The sequence below is a fragment of the Panthera pardus genome, unplaced genomic scaffold, assembly GCF_024362965.1.
Source record: "Panthera pardus isolate Hobbes unplaced genomic scaffold, ASM2436296v1 HiC_scaffold_21, whole genome shotgun sequence".
Classification (NCBI taxonomy): Eukaryota; Metazoa; Chordata; class Mammalia; order Carnivora; family Felidae; genus Panthera; species Panthera pardus.
The window spans coordinates 6,501,080-6,519,908 of NW_026526777.1; the positions used below are offsets into that span (position 1 = coordinate 6,501,080).

General features: G+C 55.8%; 1 protein-coding gene across 8 annotated transcripts in view; it reads left to right on the forward strand.

The window, feature by feature from the left end:
- Positions 1-18,829, forward strand: part of LOC109276660 (carboxyl-terminal PDZ ligand of neuronal nitric oxide synthase protein) — a 285,556-nt gene that overhangs the window by 251,949 nt on the left and 14,778 nt on the right. For 7 of the 8 annotated variants that reach the window (XM_019465760.2, XM_053908937.1, XM_019465758.2 and 4 more), the window contains 4 exons: positions 4,812-4,978; positions 6,610-6,789; positions 13,858-14,023; positions 15,139-15,291. In XM_019465760.2, the coding sequence (XP_019321305.2) occupies positions 4,812-4,978; positions 6,610-6,789; positions 13,858-14,023; positions 15,139-15,291 (666 nt within the window). Of the gene's footprint in view, positions 1-4,811; positions 4,979-6,609; positions 6,790-13,857; positions 14,024-15,138; positions 15,530-18,829 lie in introns of all 8 variants that reach the window. The other variant, XM_053908938.1, reaches the window with a different exon arrangement.

The window sequence follows — 18,829 nt, forward strand, 5'->3', positions numbered from 1 at the left end:
TCTACGAATTTATCCTAAGGATAAACCCATACATGCGTATGTAAAGTTACATAAGCAAAGAACTGGAAACAGCATGCGGGGGTTTTTCAAATAAATTATGGTACAAATAGCAGAATATTGCACAGTCATTAAAAAGAATGAGTCTGCTCTTGGGACGCCTGAGTGGCTCAGTCGGTTAACCGTCTGACTTCAGCTCAGGTCACGATCTCACGGCTGATGAGTTGGAGCCCCACATCGGGCTCTGTGCTGACGGCTCAGAGCCTGGAGCCTGCTTCGGATTCTGTGTCTCCGCCCCCCCTGCCCCTCCCCGAGTCGCACTCTGTCTCTCTCTCTCTCTCTCTCTCTCTCTCTCTCAAAAATAAACATATGTTAAAAAAAAAAAAAAAAAAAACTTTAGAAAGAATGAGTCTGCTCTCTATGAAATGATAGAGTCTGTCCAAGATACTTTGTTGAGTTTTTCTTTTAAAAGAAATTTTTTAACGTTTATTTATTATTGAGAGACAGACACAGGGCATGAGCAGGGGAGGGGTAGAGAGAGGCGGAAACACAGAATGCACATGCACATGCTCTCTCTTTCTCAAAATAAGTAAATAAACTTAAAAAAAAAGGATATAGTGTATCACCTGTATCATACAAAACACGTATTAATTGACTGTTACTGATAAGGCTATTAACAGTAGGCCATTAAGTGTTTGGGGAGGCCAGAGTTACACATGGATGGATCTTTGACTGCATGGGGTGGTCTGAGCCCCTAATCCCCACATTGTTCAAGGGTAAACTGTACTGAACTCTAAGTGCATATTACTTATTAGCTGATTTGCAGCTCAGACTCTGAAATACATGACCCAGCCCATCTCTGTAGTGTGGGAAGTAGCCAGGGGACCTCTCAAGTCCCATAGGTCTGAGTTAAAGGATTAATCAGGGCGCCCTCTGATCACAGTGTTTGCAGCATGCAGCTGAGCCTCCTTTGAGTAATATTAGTGTGTGGGATGGCACAGATCTGGGATGGGAAACATTTCTTCCTCAAGGAAAGCTGCTTACCGCCCAGCCCCATAGTCACTTCCTTTTTACGGCCCCCGCTTGCTTGCTTGCTTGCTTGCTTACGGCCTACAAACCACTAGGATACACGTTTCTTCTTTCCATAAGTGCTTCCCCCGGAAGCATTTATCTACCGCGTTAGGATTTGTCTCTGTTAACGAAGCACCTTGCAGCACCAGACTAGAACTCTTGATCGGTAGCTGTTTGTGTGCATTTTTGTTTTGTTGATAGGAGTCTCCCATATGAGGGACTTGTCATTTAATGCACAGTTTATCTTTCCACTGGAGCCACCTCGCCTCTCCCATGCCCTCCCTGCCTGCCTTTCTTGCTTCCCTCATTCTTTCCACTGTTCCCGACCCTCGGGGAGATGTATCTTGTGTATCTTTTGGCAGCAGCTGCTGTAGGCCGGGTCCCCGGGGCTCAGAGCCAGGTGGGGCCGCTGCTCCTGTTCCGCTTGCCCGCCTCTGCCTGGTGCGGTTTCTTTGACTCCTGCAGAGGGTTTCCTGGGAGAGCTCCCGTTCCCTTGGAGGCGTCATCCTCCCACGGCAGCAATCCAGTGCAGGGAAGGGCTTGGAACCCTTAGGAGGAATAGAGCTTTTTAAAAAGAACACTCGTCATCTAGACAGCGAGCAACGGGCTGGGATACCTGTTACACCTGCATCTCCTGGGCCTCCTGCTCCATCAGGACCCCCGAGCACGCTGCTCACCTCACCCTTCTGCTCTCCCACCTCACCTACCCCTCCGTCCCTGGCAACCACTGCCTGATCCTTTGTTTCTCCTTGGTTTTAGTTTCCTCCTTCCTTCAACAGATGTTTATCTAGTTCCCCTGATGTGCCAGGCTTGATTCTGGGTAGGCTGTGAACAAAAAAAAAGGGTCCCTGATGGCGAGGAGCTCGCTTTCAAAGTTGGGGGGGCGGGGGAGGTGGTGCAAGCACGTGACAGATAAACGAGATCATCTGAGAGCATGTAAATGCAGGGAAGCAGGGTGGGGGGCTTTGCAGGTGGAAGCAGCGGGCCAGTTGGGAAGCAGGGTGGCACTGGTTTTAAGCACCAGGCCTGGAGCCAGACTGGCAGGCTTTGAGCCCCAGCTGCAGCCTTTCCAGCTCGGTGCCTCAGTTTATCTGTCACTGTCTGCCTCTTAGGACGGTTGTAAGGACAAATGATTTATACAGGTAAAACCCTTAAATTGTACCTGGAATGTACTAAGTACTATTTTTTTTTTTTTAATGTTCATTTATTTTGAGAGAGAGGGAGGGAGAGGCAGGGAGAGAGAGAGAAAGGGAGAAAATCTCAAGCAGGCTCTGCAGTGGTAGCTTGGACCCCTGCACAGGGCTCGATCTCCCGTGAGATCACGACCTGAGCCAAAACCAAGAGCCAGGCACATAACCAACTGAGCCACCCAGGTGCCCTCGTAAGTGCTATTTGATTTTAAGCTATTACTTTTGCAGTTTTGAGGCCAAAAAGAAAAAAGAAAAAAAGTGGGCATTTCCAGCACTTTGCGCCTGAGCTGATAACCCCTTGTTCTTTTTTTAAAGCGTTTTATTATGGTATAATTGACATGTGAAAAGTTCTGCATTGATTCAGCAGCACCTATCCATTTAGCCCCTGAAACCGCCTTCCAGAGTTACACTTCTGGGGTCACCCGGCTCCTCCAGGCTGCTTGTCCCCAGCTTGTGCCTTGTGGCCAGTGTCCCCCAGTCCAGGATTACCCTTCACCTGCCTCTTCCTGAGCCCAAGCCACCACTTCTGCCCCTCCTGGGGGGGGTCACCTGAGTCTTTTGCTATGTTGACTTCCTCCCCACCGCAGACAGACAAGATCAAGCCTTTCTCCAAAACAAAACCAAATCCAGTCTTCCTTGCCCCTGTATCACTTCCCCCCCGCCAGCCTAGCCCCTGCATCGCTCCCCCCAGCCTTGCCCCTGCATCACCGCCCCCACCCCCCAGCCTTATCTCTTTCCTTTCCTTCCCTTCAGAGCTCAGCTCTTTGCCAGACTTATCTGCACTCTCGTGTCTTCTTCCTAGTCCCCCACCCTCGCTGTTACTCCTTCAACCTCCAGTTGGTTGCCTTGCCTGCTGGCCGTTCCGGAGACCCCGGTCAAGGTCACTGAAGGGCCCCCAGCTAGCAAACTGAACCAGCCTCTCTGTGCAGGGTTCATCACGGGGAACGGAGCACTCGCCTTCCCTGGGGGGCACCACCCTGTATACACGCACACACAACCTTTCTTTATCTGCGACTTGCTTTCCAACATCCTTTGTGCTTCTCCTGGTTCCCGGCGCCCTTTTCTGACTTCACTGGTTTCAACTGATGTTTATTTCCAGGCCAGCCGTTCTCCTGAACTCTCCACTTATGTACCCAATAGCTGAGGGGTATCTCCTCTTGGCTGTCACAGACCTTGTGATTCCAGCGGGTTTAAAACTCAATGCATCCTCTTACCCACAGCCCCGCTCCTCCTGAATTTTCCCTATAGGACGCCAGCCCCTACCGGATCACCTAAATCAGAAATTTCAAAACGTCCTTGCATATTCCTCTCTCCTTCCCTCCTTCCTCCCACCCTCTCTCTCTCTGCCACCAGTTTGTCCCCACATCCTGTGATTTCTGCCCCCCCCTGAAAATCTTTGACATCTGTTCCCCTCTTGTCTGCTACGGCTAGCATAAACCCTCCCGTTTCTCACCCGGGATATTGCTTTTCATCTTGTCCCTTCTAGATCCATCCTCCACATCATCTCTAGGGTGAAACTCGAAAGAACGAAATCCTCTCGTATTGCTCACCTGCTTCCAGTCCTTCGAGATGAGATCCGCAGTCTTCCTGGTTGGGTCCCTCCCTACAGAGCCATTTGCAGTGAATATCGCCTGTATCTTTGCCCCTGCCTCCCCATCCCGCGCCTGCTTCCTCACCTGCCTTAGCTGGCACTTCTCCAGGTGGTGTTGTGCCCTCTGGACAGGCTGCTCTAACCCCTGCCTGAGTTAGCTGTCCGTCCTCTGTTGCCCTGCACCCCGGATCAGAGGGGACACGGCCCCCTGCTGCATCCGTGCTGTGTGTCTGTCTCCTCCGTCAGGCTGGGGAAGCCTGGAAGACACAGCTTTGGCTTATTTATTCTTATGCCCGTAGATTTCTGTCACATACAGGTGCTTAATGAATGCTCGTTGAACAAATGAAACCAGCATATGTCCTGCAGCTTTTAGTTACAATTCACTGCATCGAGTAGACGTGGTTTAAATAAGCAATTCGGAAAGTGGCACTTCTCTCCACTTCCAGGTCCAGTCCTCTCACCCTTCCGCAGGTGGGAATCCACACAGCCCAATCTCCTGTCTCCCAGTTTGCTAGGAGGTTTTGTTTTTTGTTTTGTTTTGTTTTGTTTTTAAATATCATTTCTTGTCCTTTTAGCTTCTGGGTCCCAGGAAAGTGGCAAATACCAGATCCCCCTCTTGTCTGTTAGGACCTGAGGAAGATCGTTAGCTGTGGGTCCACCCTCTAGATCTTGCCTTACCCGATGTGCTCACAGGCACGGCGTTCCGTCCACCCCAGCTTCCCCTCCCGGTGCTTACAGATCAGTGACTGTACTGGCCTCCGCCCATCAGCCACAGTCAGCGATCGTGAAAACCAGCTGTTTTCGCAGCCAAGAGGGAGAATTGGGCGTGAAGGGTGGGTGGAGACGTCAGGGAGCCGGTGGCCTCTCTAGGCATGAGAGACCTGAAGGTGAAGTGCCGGGAAGGGGAGGACCCTGGCCTCGGTGCTGCCCTTCCCTTCCCTCCCTCTCTGTCATCCCCGCAGGCCGCCAGCTCACTGGAGCCGAGAGGGCCTCCACGGCCACCGCAGAGGAGACGGACATCGACGCAGTAGAGACCCCGCTCCAGGGGAACGATGTCCTGGAATTCAGCCGAGGTGTGACCGACCTTGACGCCGTAGGGAAGGAAGGAGGTTCCCACGCAGACCCCAAGGTAGGCAGGGCGTGACCGTCCGCACGCACGCTGCCTCCTGGAGCAAAACGTGCTGCGGCCTCGGCCACCGTCAGAGTCCCCTCCTGTACCCGCTGGGTTAGCTTCCGAGTGCGGTGCAGACGACCAAGCAGAGCAGCTTTCGTCTCCTCTGCGGGGGCCCGGCTCCTGCAGATGGGCCCGGTGGGCCGGCGCTCGACCCTGCTGTGTGTCAGGACACCACGGAGTTACCCTTGACGTGCGCCACCCTCCAGGGTCCCCTCTGTCCTGAGTCCCCTTCTCCCTGGAAGTCCTGCCCTCAGTGGCTCCTCATGGCAGCCTGATACCCGTGCAGAGCTAAGCCTCGAGCACCAGGACCGATCCCTTGGGGCTTAGCTGCTGGAGCGGAGTTCGTCCAGGCTCCCTCTGCCTGCGGCCAGCGACTGTGCACTTTGGTGCTGCCTCCTGCTGATGCCACAGAGGCTGGCAGTGCGCCCTTTGGGGGCCGGAAACTGCGAGACCACCCGAGGCCTCATCAACTCCAACGTCACGTCCTACAGCTGAGATGGCGGGGCTCCCGAGAGGGTCCCGATAGAATCCAGACCGAGAGGGGCGTCCGGGTGGCTCAGTCGGTTGACTGGCCGACTCTTGGTTTCGGCTCAGGTCATGATCTCGTGGTTCATGAGTTCGAGCCCCACATCGGGGGAGAGAGTCTCTCTCTCCCTCTCTCTCTGCCCCTCCTCTGCTCTGTCTCTCAAACTTAAAAAAAGAATTTTTTTACAAAAGAATCCAGACTGAGAAAGTGATAACTTGAGAGCACATTCCAACCCGAAGACACAGCAGAAAACCCGGAGGGACAATGCGAAGAGAGGGGGCTCCCCCTAGATTCCCCGTGTCATGGCCGCCTCTCCTTCCTGCCGTGTGTCGGCCTTTTCCGGTGCAGGCTGTGGGGCAGCTCATCAGGAGGAGGGAGAAACCTGTCTGGTCTGGAGGGTGGGATGGTCCCAAGTCATCACCTGATGCTTTCTTGGTGACATTTGTTCCCCGCAAGCGGCAAGAGCCGTCTGTCACTGGGTGCCTTTCTCCTGCACGTCTGCAGAGGGACCAGCAGCAGACCTCCCGGAAACGAAATGGCTCTCCCTGCAGTTAGTTGATTTATGGATCCCATAAGCCATCTTCGTGACAGTTCCCACCTGCCCAGAGGGAGACAGGAGGGAGGGCACAAGGACGCCGTTCAGCCTGGCCCTCCCCGCGAGGCACACCCTGCTGGACTAGCCTCCCTCAAGCCTCGGGGCCCCGGGGGCAGCCCTGGAGGAGGGAACCCCGAGGACCCATCGGAGAGAAGGTGGAACTGCCCCCTTCCGGGTCCCATAGTGGGGTGGTGGGTGGCCAGAGACGGGCGCCCCAAAGTCCGGGTGTGCTATCGCTGGATATGGTGCGAGAGGCAGGTGCCCACCGTCTGCCTCCATCGCAGGGGGTCAGCCACTGAGGGTCCAGGCAGGGTGTCCTGGCAGGTGGCCCCGGCCGCCACACCACCTCCTCCCGGGGCCCCGTCCGCACGGCTGCTGGGGACGCCGCATCCCCCTCCACCCGTGCCCGTGCCCGTGCCATCTGTGTAAGAGCGGTCACTGCCCTGTGCTCTCTTCTCTCTCCAGGCTTCCCCCCACCCCCAGGAGCCCGTGCTGGCAGCCTCGCCCAGGATGCTCCTCCCCTCCTGCCCCTCGCAGCCCCCAGGCCTGGGCCCGGGGACGCCGCTGTCCTCCCACCACCAGATGCAGCTCCTCCAGCAGCTCCTCCAGCAGCAGCAGCAGCAGACGCAAGTGGCTGTGGCCCAGGTCCTCCTCCGCCTCCTCCCTCCCCCTCAGGCTCCACTCTCATGGGCTTGACGCGCCTTCCCTGGCGGGGGGCGAGGGGCAGGTGTACAGCCTAGGGAGCCGTAAGGGATCGCTCACGCTGTCGGGTCGTTGCTTGTTGGGGAAGGGGGGCGAGGGGGATGCGGTTGGGCTAGGAGGGAACGTTCTGGTTTCCCGCGTACCCCCCCTCCCCCCCCCCCCCCCTCCCCGCTCTGAGCTGGGCTTGGCTGGCTTGGCTGGACGTTGTTGGATAAGGACCTGAGCTCACCAAGGAAGGAGGTGCACACAGAGCCCCCCTCCCCTTCCTGCCTCATTTTCCTGGCGTTCGGGTGGGAAGGGACGCCTTTGGAGTCAGGACAGCTGTGACCTTGTGCAACCAGTCTTGAAAGAGCTTCAAGGACGAATTTGCACCAAACACCCTTGCAAAGACTCCCACCCCGCCCCCTACTGGCATCCTAACTGCCTTGTCCATTCAAATCCCCACACCTCCGTCAGTGCTCTGCTTCTTCCCGGCAGGATTTGATCTTGTACTGGCCTTGGAGTTCATCCCAATGGGATCTAACTTATAGGATGTTAGGTGCTGTATGTGAGCTACGTGAGAATTGGCTTCGATCTCAGGAGCGAAGTGCTGTTTGAGCCCCAAAGGCTTGTCAGGCCATGGCCTTGCAGAGGAGGACCAAGCTGGTTTCCCTTGCTGCTTCCGGCAGGGATTCCTTCTGCTTGCTTTCCGCAGAGGGGATTCTAATCCACATCTGGAGGGGATCCTAATCCACATCTGCTTTGGGACTTGTGAGTCTGACCTTCATAGGCTCATACCATTCATAGGCTGAATTCTGAGACTGAGGGATGGGTCAGGCTCTTGGGTGGGGTGGGGAGGGGGTCGTGGATAAGGGCAACGAGGAGGGTGGGGCCTCCCGAGCAGGGGAGTGGTGTGCGATCTGGCCAGGCAGCTCCACGCACTGGCATTCTCGATCTGTGTGACTAGGCTGACCTCTGAGGCTTTCTGCGTTCTAGAACGGCAGGGAGCACACTTCTCTGGGGAGCACTCCCTGATCCCTGTTGTTTCTCCTGCTTATTCTTCTCACGACCCTTGGGGTGGAGGGGTGGCCCAGTCAGAGCTGTGCTCTCCCATATGCACACCTTTAGAAAGCACCGGCCGCCTAACCAGAGCGGGATCTGCGACGACTTAGTTCTGGAAAAGACTTAGTTCTCTTAACACAGTCTCACAAGGACGGGTCCTGAGACGTCCTGAGACGTAGCCTCTCGGAGGACTTTTGCAGCCAGGTTGGAGAGAGTAGAATCAGTGTGCCATGGCTCCTAGGTGATTGGAGCCTTTAAAAAATTCTGACGGTGAAACAAAAGGATGTGTGCTAATGGTAGGAGCATTTGCAGGTGTTTCCAGAACAGCAAGAAAAAGAAGGCATGTCATTAATGGCTTCTTATACTTGGGAGGGGTGGGGGTGGGGGGGGGCGGGGAATCATTACTCTTTGTCAAATAACAGAATTCACCTCGTCTCCTTAATGACGGTGTGGCAGTCCCTAGCGTCCCCTCCTCCCCGTTGTGACAGGATCACAAAGCCTCAGTGCTCCAGCACAGGGCCATTCCACGACTCACATCATTTCCGGAAGTTTCCCCTTGAATACAAATCCATTCTCCAACCCATAATACTTTTCTCTTGCAGCATATCAATTGCCGAGTAATTATTATTTATCTAAGAAAGGGCTTGATGCATATTCATGATAGATATTACCAGCGAGTCATTTGAATTTGAAGTCACTGCTGAACGCTAAAGGGAACCTAGACACAAACGTACAACCTACACAACAAGAAGATTGTTGTGTCGGTCTGGGGAAGCCTTCAGTCTGCAAAGCCACAAGACCCGTAACTGGTCGTGGCTTTGCCACAAGCAGCATGAAACCCTCAAAGTGGTTTTCCGGTAGGGAATCAGGCATCTGCCTCAGTGGGGCAGCACTGCCCTGTTTTAATGGTCTCTCTCCTAGAAGACAGTGGATCTCAGGGAAGGGAAGAGTGTGGTGCTTGGGTGTACTTCATGCCACTCCCACGGGCTCTGACTCAGTCTGTGGACTGTGGCTGGCGGTGTCCTGCCTGACCCTTGGTTCCCGCAGTGACGTGGCTGATTGGCCAGCGTCGGGCATGGGTCCTGGCGAGGTGACGGGTAGGGCCGGAGACTTGCGGCGTCTTCAGCCGGACGGGGAACTTGAGGTCAGAGATAGCTTCTTGGACATACATCTCTCCCCCTCTGCTGCCCGGGAACGCAGAAGAGGCTTTCAGATCCTGTGTCCTCCAGCCGACTGGGCCCTAAACCCTCCTTCTGTTACAAGTTCTTCTGCACGTTCCTCTTTCTCCCATTCTAGAAAGAATGGGCTTTGTATTAGTTTCCATGTCTTTGGGTGAAAACTATTGTATAGGAGATAGAAGTGGATCAATAGGCCTTCTTGACATCTTTCATGCACTTAAAATAGGGCAGACCAACGTTAAAAAAAAATTTTAAAAAAAAAGGGGGTGCCTGGGTAGTTCAGTCGGTTAAGCATCTGACTCTCGATTTTAGCTCAGGTCGTGATCTTAATGGTTGATGAGTTCAAACCCTGCCTCAGGCTCTGTGCTGACAGCATGGAGCCTGCTTAGGATTCTCCCTCTCCCTCTCCGCCTCTACCCTGCTCTCACTCTCTTTCTCTCTCTCCAAATAAATAAACAAACATTAAAAAAAAAAAAAAACCTGCCACAATCCCCAAAATTCCAGGGGGCAAGAATACCATGACCTCAGCACTTCAGGTAGGAACACAGTTTCTTTCTCTCTGGAAGCATCCAAGTCCTCCTATGTGACTTCTGGGTTGAGCTAAGGGTCCAGGCAGAGTTCCTTGCAAACAGGTTCACTCTTGGGGTCCCTTGTGGCATCCTGTATGCATGCCCCCCTCCCCATGTACTCTTCACAGGCTACTCCGGTTCTGCTGTTGTCCTGGGACCGGGTTTGGATCTCCTTAACAGTGTTCTGATTTGTTCTAAGACCTTAAGATCTCTCCCAGCCTCTCCCTAATTGGTTCAGAGCCTCTCTAGGGGAGCCTGCCCTGGCCTTAGAGGTACAGGGGCAAAGGAGTTGTTCAACCAGCTCTTAAGCGTTTCTAGCTTAGACTTCAGTGTGTGAATAAGCCCCTCTGACCGCTTTCCCCACCCAGCATGAGGCTTGCCTGGCTGCACTAGCTTCCTCTTCTTTCAGTTGGGCCAGAAGTTCAAGGGTGTGAATGAAAGCATAGCCAAGCCCCAAACCAGAGCTGGGACATCGCTGGCACCTGCATGGCCATGAGCTGGGCCCCTAGAGCTCCAGAATCGGCCTGGGCACCTCGGCTGACTGGCAGTAGTTAAGTAGGCCGGAGTCCTCCACACTTTGCCAGCTCCTGGCCTAGCTTGTGAGTGCACTGTTGCTATTTAAAGATTTCTCCTCTACCCGCTGCCCCTGGTGCTTATTCTGAAACCCGTGATTGGTTACTTCTGCTTCGCGATCGTGTGCGCTGTCGATGCAGGAGCCGCACAGAAAACCCTCCACACCCCACCTCTAGGCCCTAGACTGAGCTTTTGTCGTCGTGGCTTCTGCCAGTCCCCAGCACCCCGGGTGCACTGCCCAGTCCCTGCCTTATGCATGCTGAGACAGTGTCACCTGCCTCCGCTGGTGCGTCCGGTGGGGGGGGGGGGGGCGGGGGGGGGAGGGCAAATTGCTGTGGTTCTCTCCACGCCATTTCCATGTGCCTGCTCCCTAACTTCAGCCTGGCCCTGCCCCCACTTCTCACGGAGGAGCTGGAGTCCAGGCAAGTAGGCTGGAGAGCGAGTGGGCAGTGGTCTGGTGTCGCTGGGTGGGCTGAGGGAGGGCGTCCGAACTGGAGGGTGCAGGGCTCAACTCCCACGTGGGGCGCCGTGGCGGGAACGCGGAGCGGGACACCGCACCCCAGCCGTGACCTTCCCACGGACTTCGTCTGTGAAGTGGGATAGTCGTTTGCCAAAGACCCTGTGGTTCTGGAAAGGAGGGGCTGACCCATACCTTTTCAGAAATTAATACGGCCTGCTTTTGCGAAAGGTGTTGAATTCTCAGAAAGAAAAGCATGCCGGATACAAAGAACTGTCCCATCTGGGAGGCGGGAGGGGGCGGTGCCTGCTCCCCGTTCACGTTCACGGTGGAGGAAGCGAGCACACACAGCTAGAGCAGACTGCCCAGAGCCCATGCTGAAAATCGTGCTGCCCCGTTTCAGTGCCTGCACCTGTATGTGCAAAACACAGGAACTATTAAGTGGCCTCAGATTTAAAAGGAGTCCAGGCTGTTTCGTCGCAGCCTGGCCTGGTTTGGGCTCTGCCGTGGCACGGACTGCCGCGGACAAAGTGATCCTTCTGCCTGATGTCACTTCCGATGGCTGCAGAAGGGCCTGTTGGCGCTGGCTTTAGGGAGCGGTGTGTGCTTTTGCATTCCTGGGGTTTGAAAACACTGGAAATGTTCTGACTCTGCATTTGCAAAGCTAAAATTCTTACTTAATCTGTTCGAGGAGCACTCAGACTCAGGAGCGTTTCTCCTGGCGCTTACTGCCTGAGGGAAGCATTAGATTCAAGGGCCTTTTTTGTAGTGATGGCACTCCACCAGGGGAACTGGATTACCTGCAAAAAGAAGCTTCCAACATCCCCCCCCCCCCCCGACCTCGCTTCTGCAGGAGGGGACTCCTCTTGTGTCCCCAGTCCTCATTCTGTGATGTCAGAATGGGAACCTAGGCATTTTCTTCAGTGAGCCTTTGACACATGGCCCCCAGCGCTGACTGCCATGTTCACCAGGATGTGGGATCCTGGATTGCCCGAGCCTCTGGCGGCCCCCCTCGGGTGAGAGTTGGAGGAAGTGAGGTCCAGGTGGAAGTGAATTCGCTACAATTGCATAGGGTGTAACCGCCAGACTGGAGCATTCCAGCTCCCGGTCCAGTGCTCCCAAGTGGCCCATTGTCCTGGGATGCGAGTCCCCGAGTCCCTGGTGTGTGTGCAGGGAGCCCGCTGTAGATGCCGATTAGCAGCATCTAGACTTCTCTGCTTTTTCTGTTCATATGCATTGAAAACTTTATCCCACATTTCTGCCTCATGTTTGTTTCACTCCAAAGGAAATAGAAAATGGGATAATTAACCCACCTGCACCGTAGATGCCTTTCAACGATACTCTTGATTGGCATACGTTACCTTACTCACAGATGGGAGGTTAAGCTTGGCCCTTTCTCAGGAGGCACTTCTGGAGCCTTCCCACAGCAGTTGTTCTGTTTCTGAGAATCAGCAAGATTTGGGGGACTCTCAGGGGAAATACCTCCATGTCTCAGTTTCCAAAGAAAATAAAGGCTTAACAGCCACCCCACCACCTGATACTCCGCTTCAAATATTATTGCCACTTCTTTCCCTGTTCTCCTTGCTCTCTAGATCCTTCCTTAGTTTCCATGAGGCAGCAGATGAGGCTGATTTCTAAACCAAACCGTCACGTCCGTCCTCAGCAGCACCTTATGGAGGACAGATTTACTTTAGACTCCTTACACATCCGCCCCCTGGGGCAAGACAGGCCCAGCCTCGGGAGCCACTAATGGAAAGTGGCAACTAATCTCATTAGCGGCTCCCACATAACCGACTGCAAGGTCAGGTCCTCAAATCTGCCAGGAAGGAAGCAGCTGCTGAATCCAAGAGTGGGAGTCTCCAAGCGTCAGCGGCTGGAAGGGGCAGACGCTGGGCTCGGCAGGTCGCTGGGTCCGGTTGGACGGACCACGGAGCCGATACGGTCCTTTGCTCTCCGACAAAATGTGCAACCCTTTGGAGCAAACTGCTCTTCGGAAAAAGCCCGAGCCGTTACTGTCTGAGCAAGAGTCGGCTGGCTCTTCCGACCCCTCTCCTGCCCCCACCTGACTCGCCCCAGTCAGCCTGCCTCAGTGTCTCCACTTTATCCACGTCGTATTTCCTGGTCCAGGAAAACCCTCTTGCCCACAAGCGGCCTTGGTGTGGGCCAAAATTCATGAGCTCCGTTTCTTCAGGGACCTTCTGAAACCCTCCGCGAAGGCCCCTTTATCCACCACTTGTAACAGGAATCAAATGGGTGAACATTGTTGTTGGCTTGTGACTCAGTTTCTTCAAGCTGGGCTCCTGTTACGATCACTCCACCTGTTCCCGTGGGTTTTCTCCCCATACCCGGTTACGCACTGAGAACAGACCCTCCGGGGTCCCGAGCACACTGTATGTGCCCTCACCAGCTGCTCTACCGTGTATGAGGACAGTGGATGAGGGTCCTCTCTCTCCCACAGTGGGCGGCTCTGTAAACCGTTCACCTCCACCCTGCTGGGCTTGTGGGAGGAGGCCCGGCTGTGAATCAGTCAGCAGGCATGTGACCCCTACCAGGTATAAGGCACAGTCCAAGGTGCTGTGACAGATGAAAAGGGGCTGGATGGTCAGGGAAAGAGGCCAGTACCCACAGATGGGAAAGAACAGACTTTATCACAACCGCCTCACTAATGAGGGGACTCTGTAGGACTTCTGGTTTCCCAGCACGTGTGGGCACGAGGAAGGGAAGAGGAAAGCCCGAGGAGGGGTTTGCTGTGACACCGTTCTTAGCTACTGGCTCAGCATTTGAGTTTCCGTTTTCCTTTCTTAAAGGACACGATGAGCGAAAGGCACCTCCGTCCACGTGGCGGTCACATGTTAGTTGTCAAACCTGATGGGGGCGCAGGGGCTGGGGCTCGGCATTTCCCTTCCTCTTGTGCTTGCTGCCGGGCCCTGAGTGGTATCTGAGTGACAAGCCACAGCCCTCCCTCGGGAGATGCAAAGAGGCGCACGGGGCCGGGGACCCAGCTTCTTTGGGCTGCTGCTCCGAATGACGAGCCCAGGTGCCCACGTGTCCCCGGAAGGGCTTCTTCCTCGTGAATGGAACATGGCAGGTGTCTCTGGTCCCAGCCGTTCCCCCGGTGACTCTCGTTTGCATTCATCTCTCTCTCTCCTCTCTGTCCTGTCCTCTCCGCCTCTTCTCTCCCTCCCGTCTGCAGGTTCACTTGCTGAAGGACCAGCTGGCTGCCGAGGCCGCCGCGCGGCTGGAGGCTCAGGCCCGAGTGCACCAGCTCCTGCTGCAGAACAAGGACATGCTCCAGCACATCTCCCTGCTGGTCAAGCAGGTACAGGAGCTGGAGCTGAAGCTATCGGGACAGAGTGCGAGTAAGTGAGGGCCCCGCCCAGCCTCCCCGCCCTCCATGGAGGCTCTGGAAAACCCACGTGCTTTTCTCTGAAGCTCTTGGTGGTGTTTTGTTAGACCCCTGACTCGCCCCGGCGTTCCAGCAGGAAACATAAGGCAGCTCTGTCTGTCCTGTCCACACGCTTTGTGGAATTGCAAAACGGCAGGGCTAGCGAGGGTCTGGGCCCCGTCTCGTCCAGCATCCAGACTTGACCTTGAATGTCCCCAGGAGTCACTGCCACGAATTCATCCAGGCTCCCCCTCCTCGAAAAGGGCTCGGACGCTCGTCCTAAGGCAGCCCGTTGCAGTGTATTTCCGGTGAAATCTACTGAGCACCTATCATGTCCTGCTGTCTGGGAGCTCTGGGGAGGACCTCATGCACCCTGCACTATACATTTTGCACCTCTGTAGCATAGAGCAGGCTGGTAGCCGTCGTCTACTTAGCGGATAGGGCAGGAAAGAACCGGCCAGATAGCGTTGCTGGTGAGTGACAGAGTTGCCCGGCACCCGGCCTGAGAAGCCCGGCCGCCTCCAGGCTGGACTGGGAGGTACTAGAAGGCAGCACACATCTCCGGGCCTTCCTTTTGTTTATCCGTGGCCTGTAAGCATTCTCCAGATGTGTGTAGGCTGAGGGCCAGTGTAGATGCCCTTGTCCTCTTTTGTGCCAGAAACGATGCTAGAGTTTCAGGTTAAGGAGCTGGCTCAAGGTTACAGGACCAGCAAGGTGTGGGTCACATCCGAGATTCAAAGCCAGGTGTGACTGCCAAACCAATGCTTTTCCTCTTCGCCCAGTGGTTCCCCCAGACTATCCCATAACTTATTAAAGAATGAATATTCCCAGGTCCGACCCATGGAGATCACGATCGGGGGATCTGGGCAGGGCTGGGGCCCTTGTTAAAGCAGCACCAAGGTCTAGATTGGGACCCGCTGCACTTCACCGCCCCAGAAGTCTGGCCCTCTCGATGGGTACCTCCTTCAGGGTCGCAGGCTGGTGTCCCCCGTGCCCCTCCCGCCCCTCCTCCCCCCCCCCCCCCCCAGCCCAGCGGGCTGCCTCACTGACCCGGCCTCCTGTGCTCTTGTGCCCCCCCCCCCCCCCCAGTGGGCTCCCAGGACAGCTTGCTGGAGATCACCTTCCGCTCCGGAGGCCTGCCGGTGCTCTGCGACCCCACCACCCCGCAGCCGGAGGACCTGCCCTCGCCGCCCCCGGGCGCGGGCCTGGCCGAGCTGGCGCACCCCGCCGGCAGCCCCCTAGGTAGGCGCGATCGCCTGGTGAAGCTGGAGTGCTTCCGCTTCCTGCCGCCGCCCGCGGGCCCGCTGCTGGGCGGCCTGGAGCTCCTCCGGTTCCGCGAGTCGGGCATCGCCTCGGAGTACGAGTCCAACACGGACGAGAGCGAGGAGCGCGACTCGTGGTCCCAGGAGGAGCTGCCGCGCCTGCTGAACGTCCTGCAGAGGCAGGAGCTGGGCGACAGCCTGGACGATGAGATCGCCGTGTAGGGCGGCCCGGGGCGCAGGGGCGGGGGGCGGGGCCCGGGGGGGGCTGTTTCAGGCTGGGCGCACCGCCGAGGATGCCCGCGCGGCGGAGGGCGGTGAGGACCCTGGCGACCGGAGACTTTGGCTCCAGCCGGGGGGCCCCCCCCCCCGGAGAGCCTGCCGTTTCAGGAAAGGATTAGGATTTTGCTTTGGAAGGTGACACAGGGGAGCACTGGGACTCCCACAGGTCATTCGGCCCCTCTCTCCTATTTGTGACTTTGGAGGAGGGGGGGCAGGGCCTTCCAGGACCCGTGGCTTTGGGAGAGGGTCCCTCGCGAGGACCACCGGGCTGTTGAAGGACCGCTGGCGCCAGCTGCTTCATCAGGCTCCTCTGCCCTGGCCTGGCCTGGCCTGTGATGCCCAGGTAGCCCCCTCCTGCCCCACCTCAAGGCCCCACTGTGAAGGGAAGCCGTCGGGTACCTTCTGGGGTACTGTGCATCTGGGTGTCCAGGATAATACCCATTGCCTGACCACCCGCCCCAGACCTTATGGGACGAATTCCTTCTCCAGGCCCTCGTGGAGAGAACAGAGGCTGAATGCTCTGGGCTGTAAGTGACAGGGTAGAGCTTTCGGTGTGAGCGCCGTGTTGGGATGTGTCACATCGGGGAAGCTTCCGGATGAGTTGAATCTGGACATCTTCTCCAGCTGGATGTTAGGTGTTGCTTCCAGGGACATTGAGCGTTTAACATCAGTCAGGCCGGGGCTGTGAAAAGCCCTCGGGGAGGGCAGTCTCTTTGCTGCCACAGATGCCTTAGGTCTGATTCTTCGCTGTGGAAGTCCTGCCCCCATCCTGCAAGCCCAGCTCGCCCTTCCCTCCTCTGCATCCTGCCTCAGGGGGCTCTGCCAGCTGAGGCCTCTCATGGCACCCTCACCTCGGAGAAAGCCTCAGAGACCCAGAGCCACCCCCCCCCCTCCAAGCCTTACCTCTCAACCTGTCCCCTCCACTGGGCAGTTGTGGTCCCTTTTTACTGCAAACAAATACAGGCCGGTAGCTGAGACTGTTTATTTCCTCTCTTCAGAATCACTGCCACTTAGGTCAGGGACCACAGCCACGTCACCCTTGACCCGTCCCTGTGGGTGCGTGCCTCGAGCACACCTGTAAAAAGTGCCACGTGCAGTTGTCTTGTCTTGGACCATCTCGGCCTTGTCTAGAGATTACCACCCGGTACTGCATGCTGATGGGGGCACGGAGGACAAGTTCCTTCTGTGACCGTTAGACTCTAGCGCCCGTGAACAGATTTAACGATGCCTAAAGAGCGAGAGCCGAGCCATGCTAGTGTCACGTGTTTGGGGAAATCAGCCTTCATCCGGGACAACGAGCGACAGACCCAGCCTGCAGTGTTCTTTGAGGGTTAGCTGGTAAGGACGTGGCGATCCAAAACACAGAGCGCTTCGGCCCTGACTCGGCCTTACAGTTTTGGTAAATGAAAGTGTAGCCCTTCTCTTAAGCAGCTGGATTCCCTCTTAGCTAGAAAGTCCAAATGAAATAAACACAGCTTTATGTTAGCCTCCCTTGGTGCACCAGGGTATCAGCAGAATTAGGATGGGGTGCGTGCGGATAACGCGTGCGTGTGTGTGTGTGCACGCGTGCATATGTGTGCGTGTGTGTTTGCGCGTGTGTGTACGTGTATGCACAGGTGCCCACGCGGGGGAACGTGTGTACGTGGTGTGTGGGCTTGTAAGAAGTGGCCAGAGAGAAGAGACGGGGAATCTTCAGGGTCTTTGAACGAAGCAGAATTGTGTTCTTTTCCTAACGTGTATTTAGTTGGAGAGGGGTGGTTGTGTTTGTTTTACCGTATTTTCTAATTAACCATTGGATGGAAGGTAGGTCCAGATACACAAGGGAAGGAAGAACCAGGAAGGTAAGAGCCACAAACTGAAGGAGCGACGGCCGGAGTCTGGTGTGGCCAAGCCTGGCCGGCTCACCAGATCCTCCGCTGGGTGCGACCCCTCAGAGCGTGGGAATTTTGAGTGTTCCAGAGCGTGAAAGGTCTGGCTTCTTGAGGCTTCCCCTGCCTTCCCCTGCGTGTCAGCAGGAGCTGAGGGGGAAGCCAGGGGGCCAGTGGACTGGCTTTGTGGACCGTGGCAGGAGAGGGGGTGAGGAATGGGTGGGGAATGGTCTCTGAAGGGTCTAGGAAAGCTTGCGAAGTGAAAGAAGAACGGAAATTTAGGAGAGATGAAAGAATCAGAGAGACGAGTTTTCTGTACCACTGACTCAGGACCCGTTTGGGACCCTTGCCCTCGGACGCTCCGTAGTGGTTTCCGCCTGCCTCGGCCCCAGCCTTCCCCCAGACGGGGCCTTTGCCGGAGACCGGTTTGCGTGCCGGCGCCTTCCCCAGTTTGAGCCACAGCAGCACACGGGGCGTGTGGAGATGACGGGACGGATCTAGGGACCCTGGCGATTCACCAGCCACTGGGCAGGAAAGAGAACATCGCAGACCTGATTTCCCAGCGATGGCCCCCTCTCCTTCTCCCTCCTTTCTTCTTGCTCTGCTCACTCAACTCCTGCCTTCCTCTTTTTATCCTTCCTCTGTCCACGGAGGACAAGTGGACGCCAGGGGCGCCTACCTTACTGGTGCCTGCCTCAACCTACCCCGGGTGCCAGCAGACTTCCGGGCTATCACAGTTGCAGAGCCAGCAAAGAATTTCTCTGCACAGGATGGACTGTATATTGCGATGAAAGTGATATTCCTTATATCCCTGCTTGTATCAGTGCTCTCTGTGAAGCCCCTTCGTAGCCTCCCTTCTCCCAATGGCTCCTGTGTAGGACTCGTGTTCCTTTTATTTCCTCTCTGCCTGACTGCCTCCTCTCACTCCACCAACCCTGAGCCCTCTACTTTCTAAAACTGTTGTGTCATTAACTCTGTTGGTTCAACTCTCTGGGAAAAGATTCTCTGTTCATGTAAGTGCACTTACTCCCTGGATGTTGTCACTAGTCTAGTGGCTTTTGCTAAATAAACCTTTCTGATTTCTAAAAGCTTTTCCATGGTCTTTTCTTGCTTCTTCTATCCCACCTGCTGCCTGACCTCCCCTCCCTCCCACCCCACTTCCCAAGCCAGCGGCCATCAGCTCTGCGACACACAGTTCTCAAGGGTTGTGGTGTTCAGAAAACAAAGAGGGGAGGAAAGCGGTGCCTTCGGCTACAGTTTGTATAGACCAGCCTTGCAGGATCAGGTTCTACGGTGGTTACGATCCAAGGATGATTTTGCTTCCCCGGGGGACGTGTGACCTTTGGTTGTCACGACTGGGGGAAGGATGCT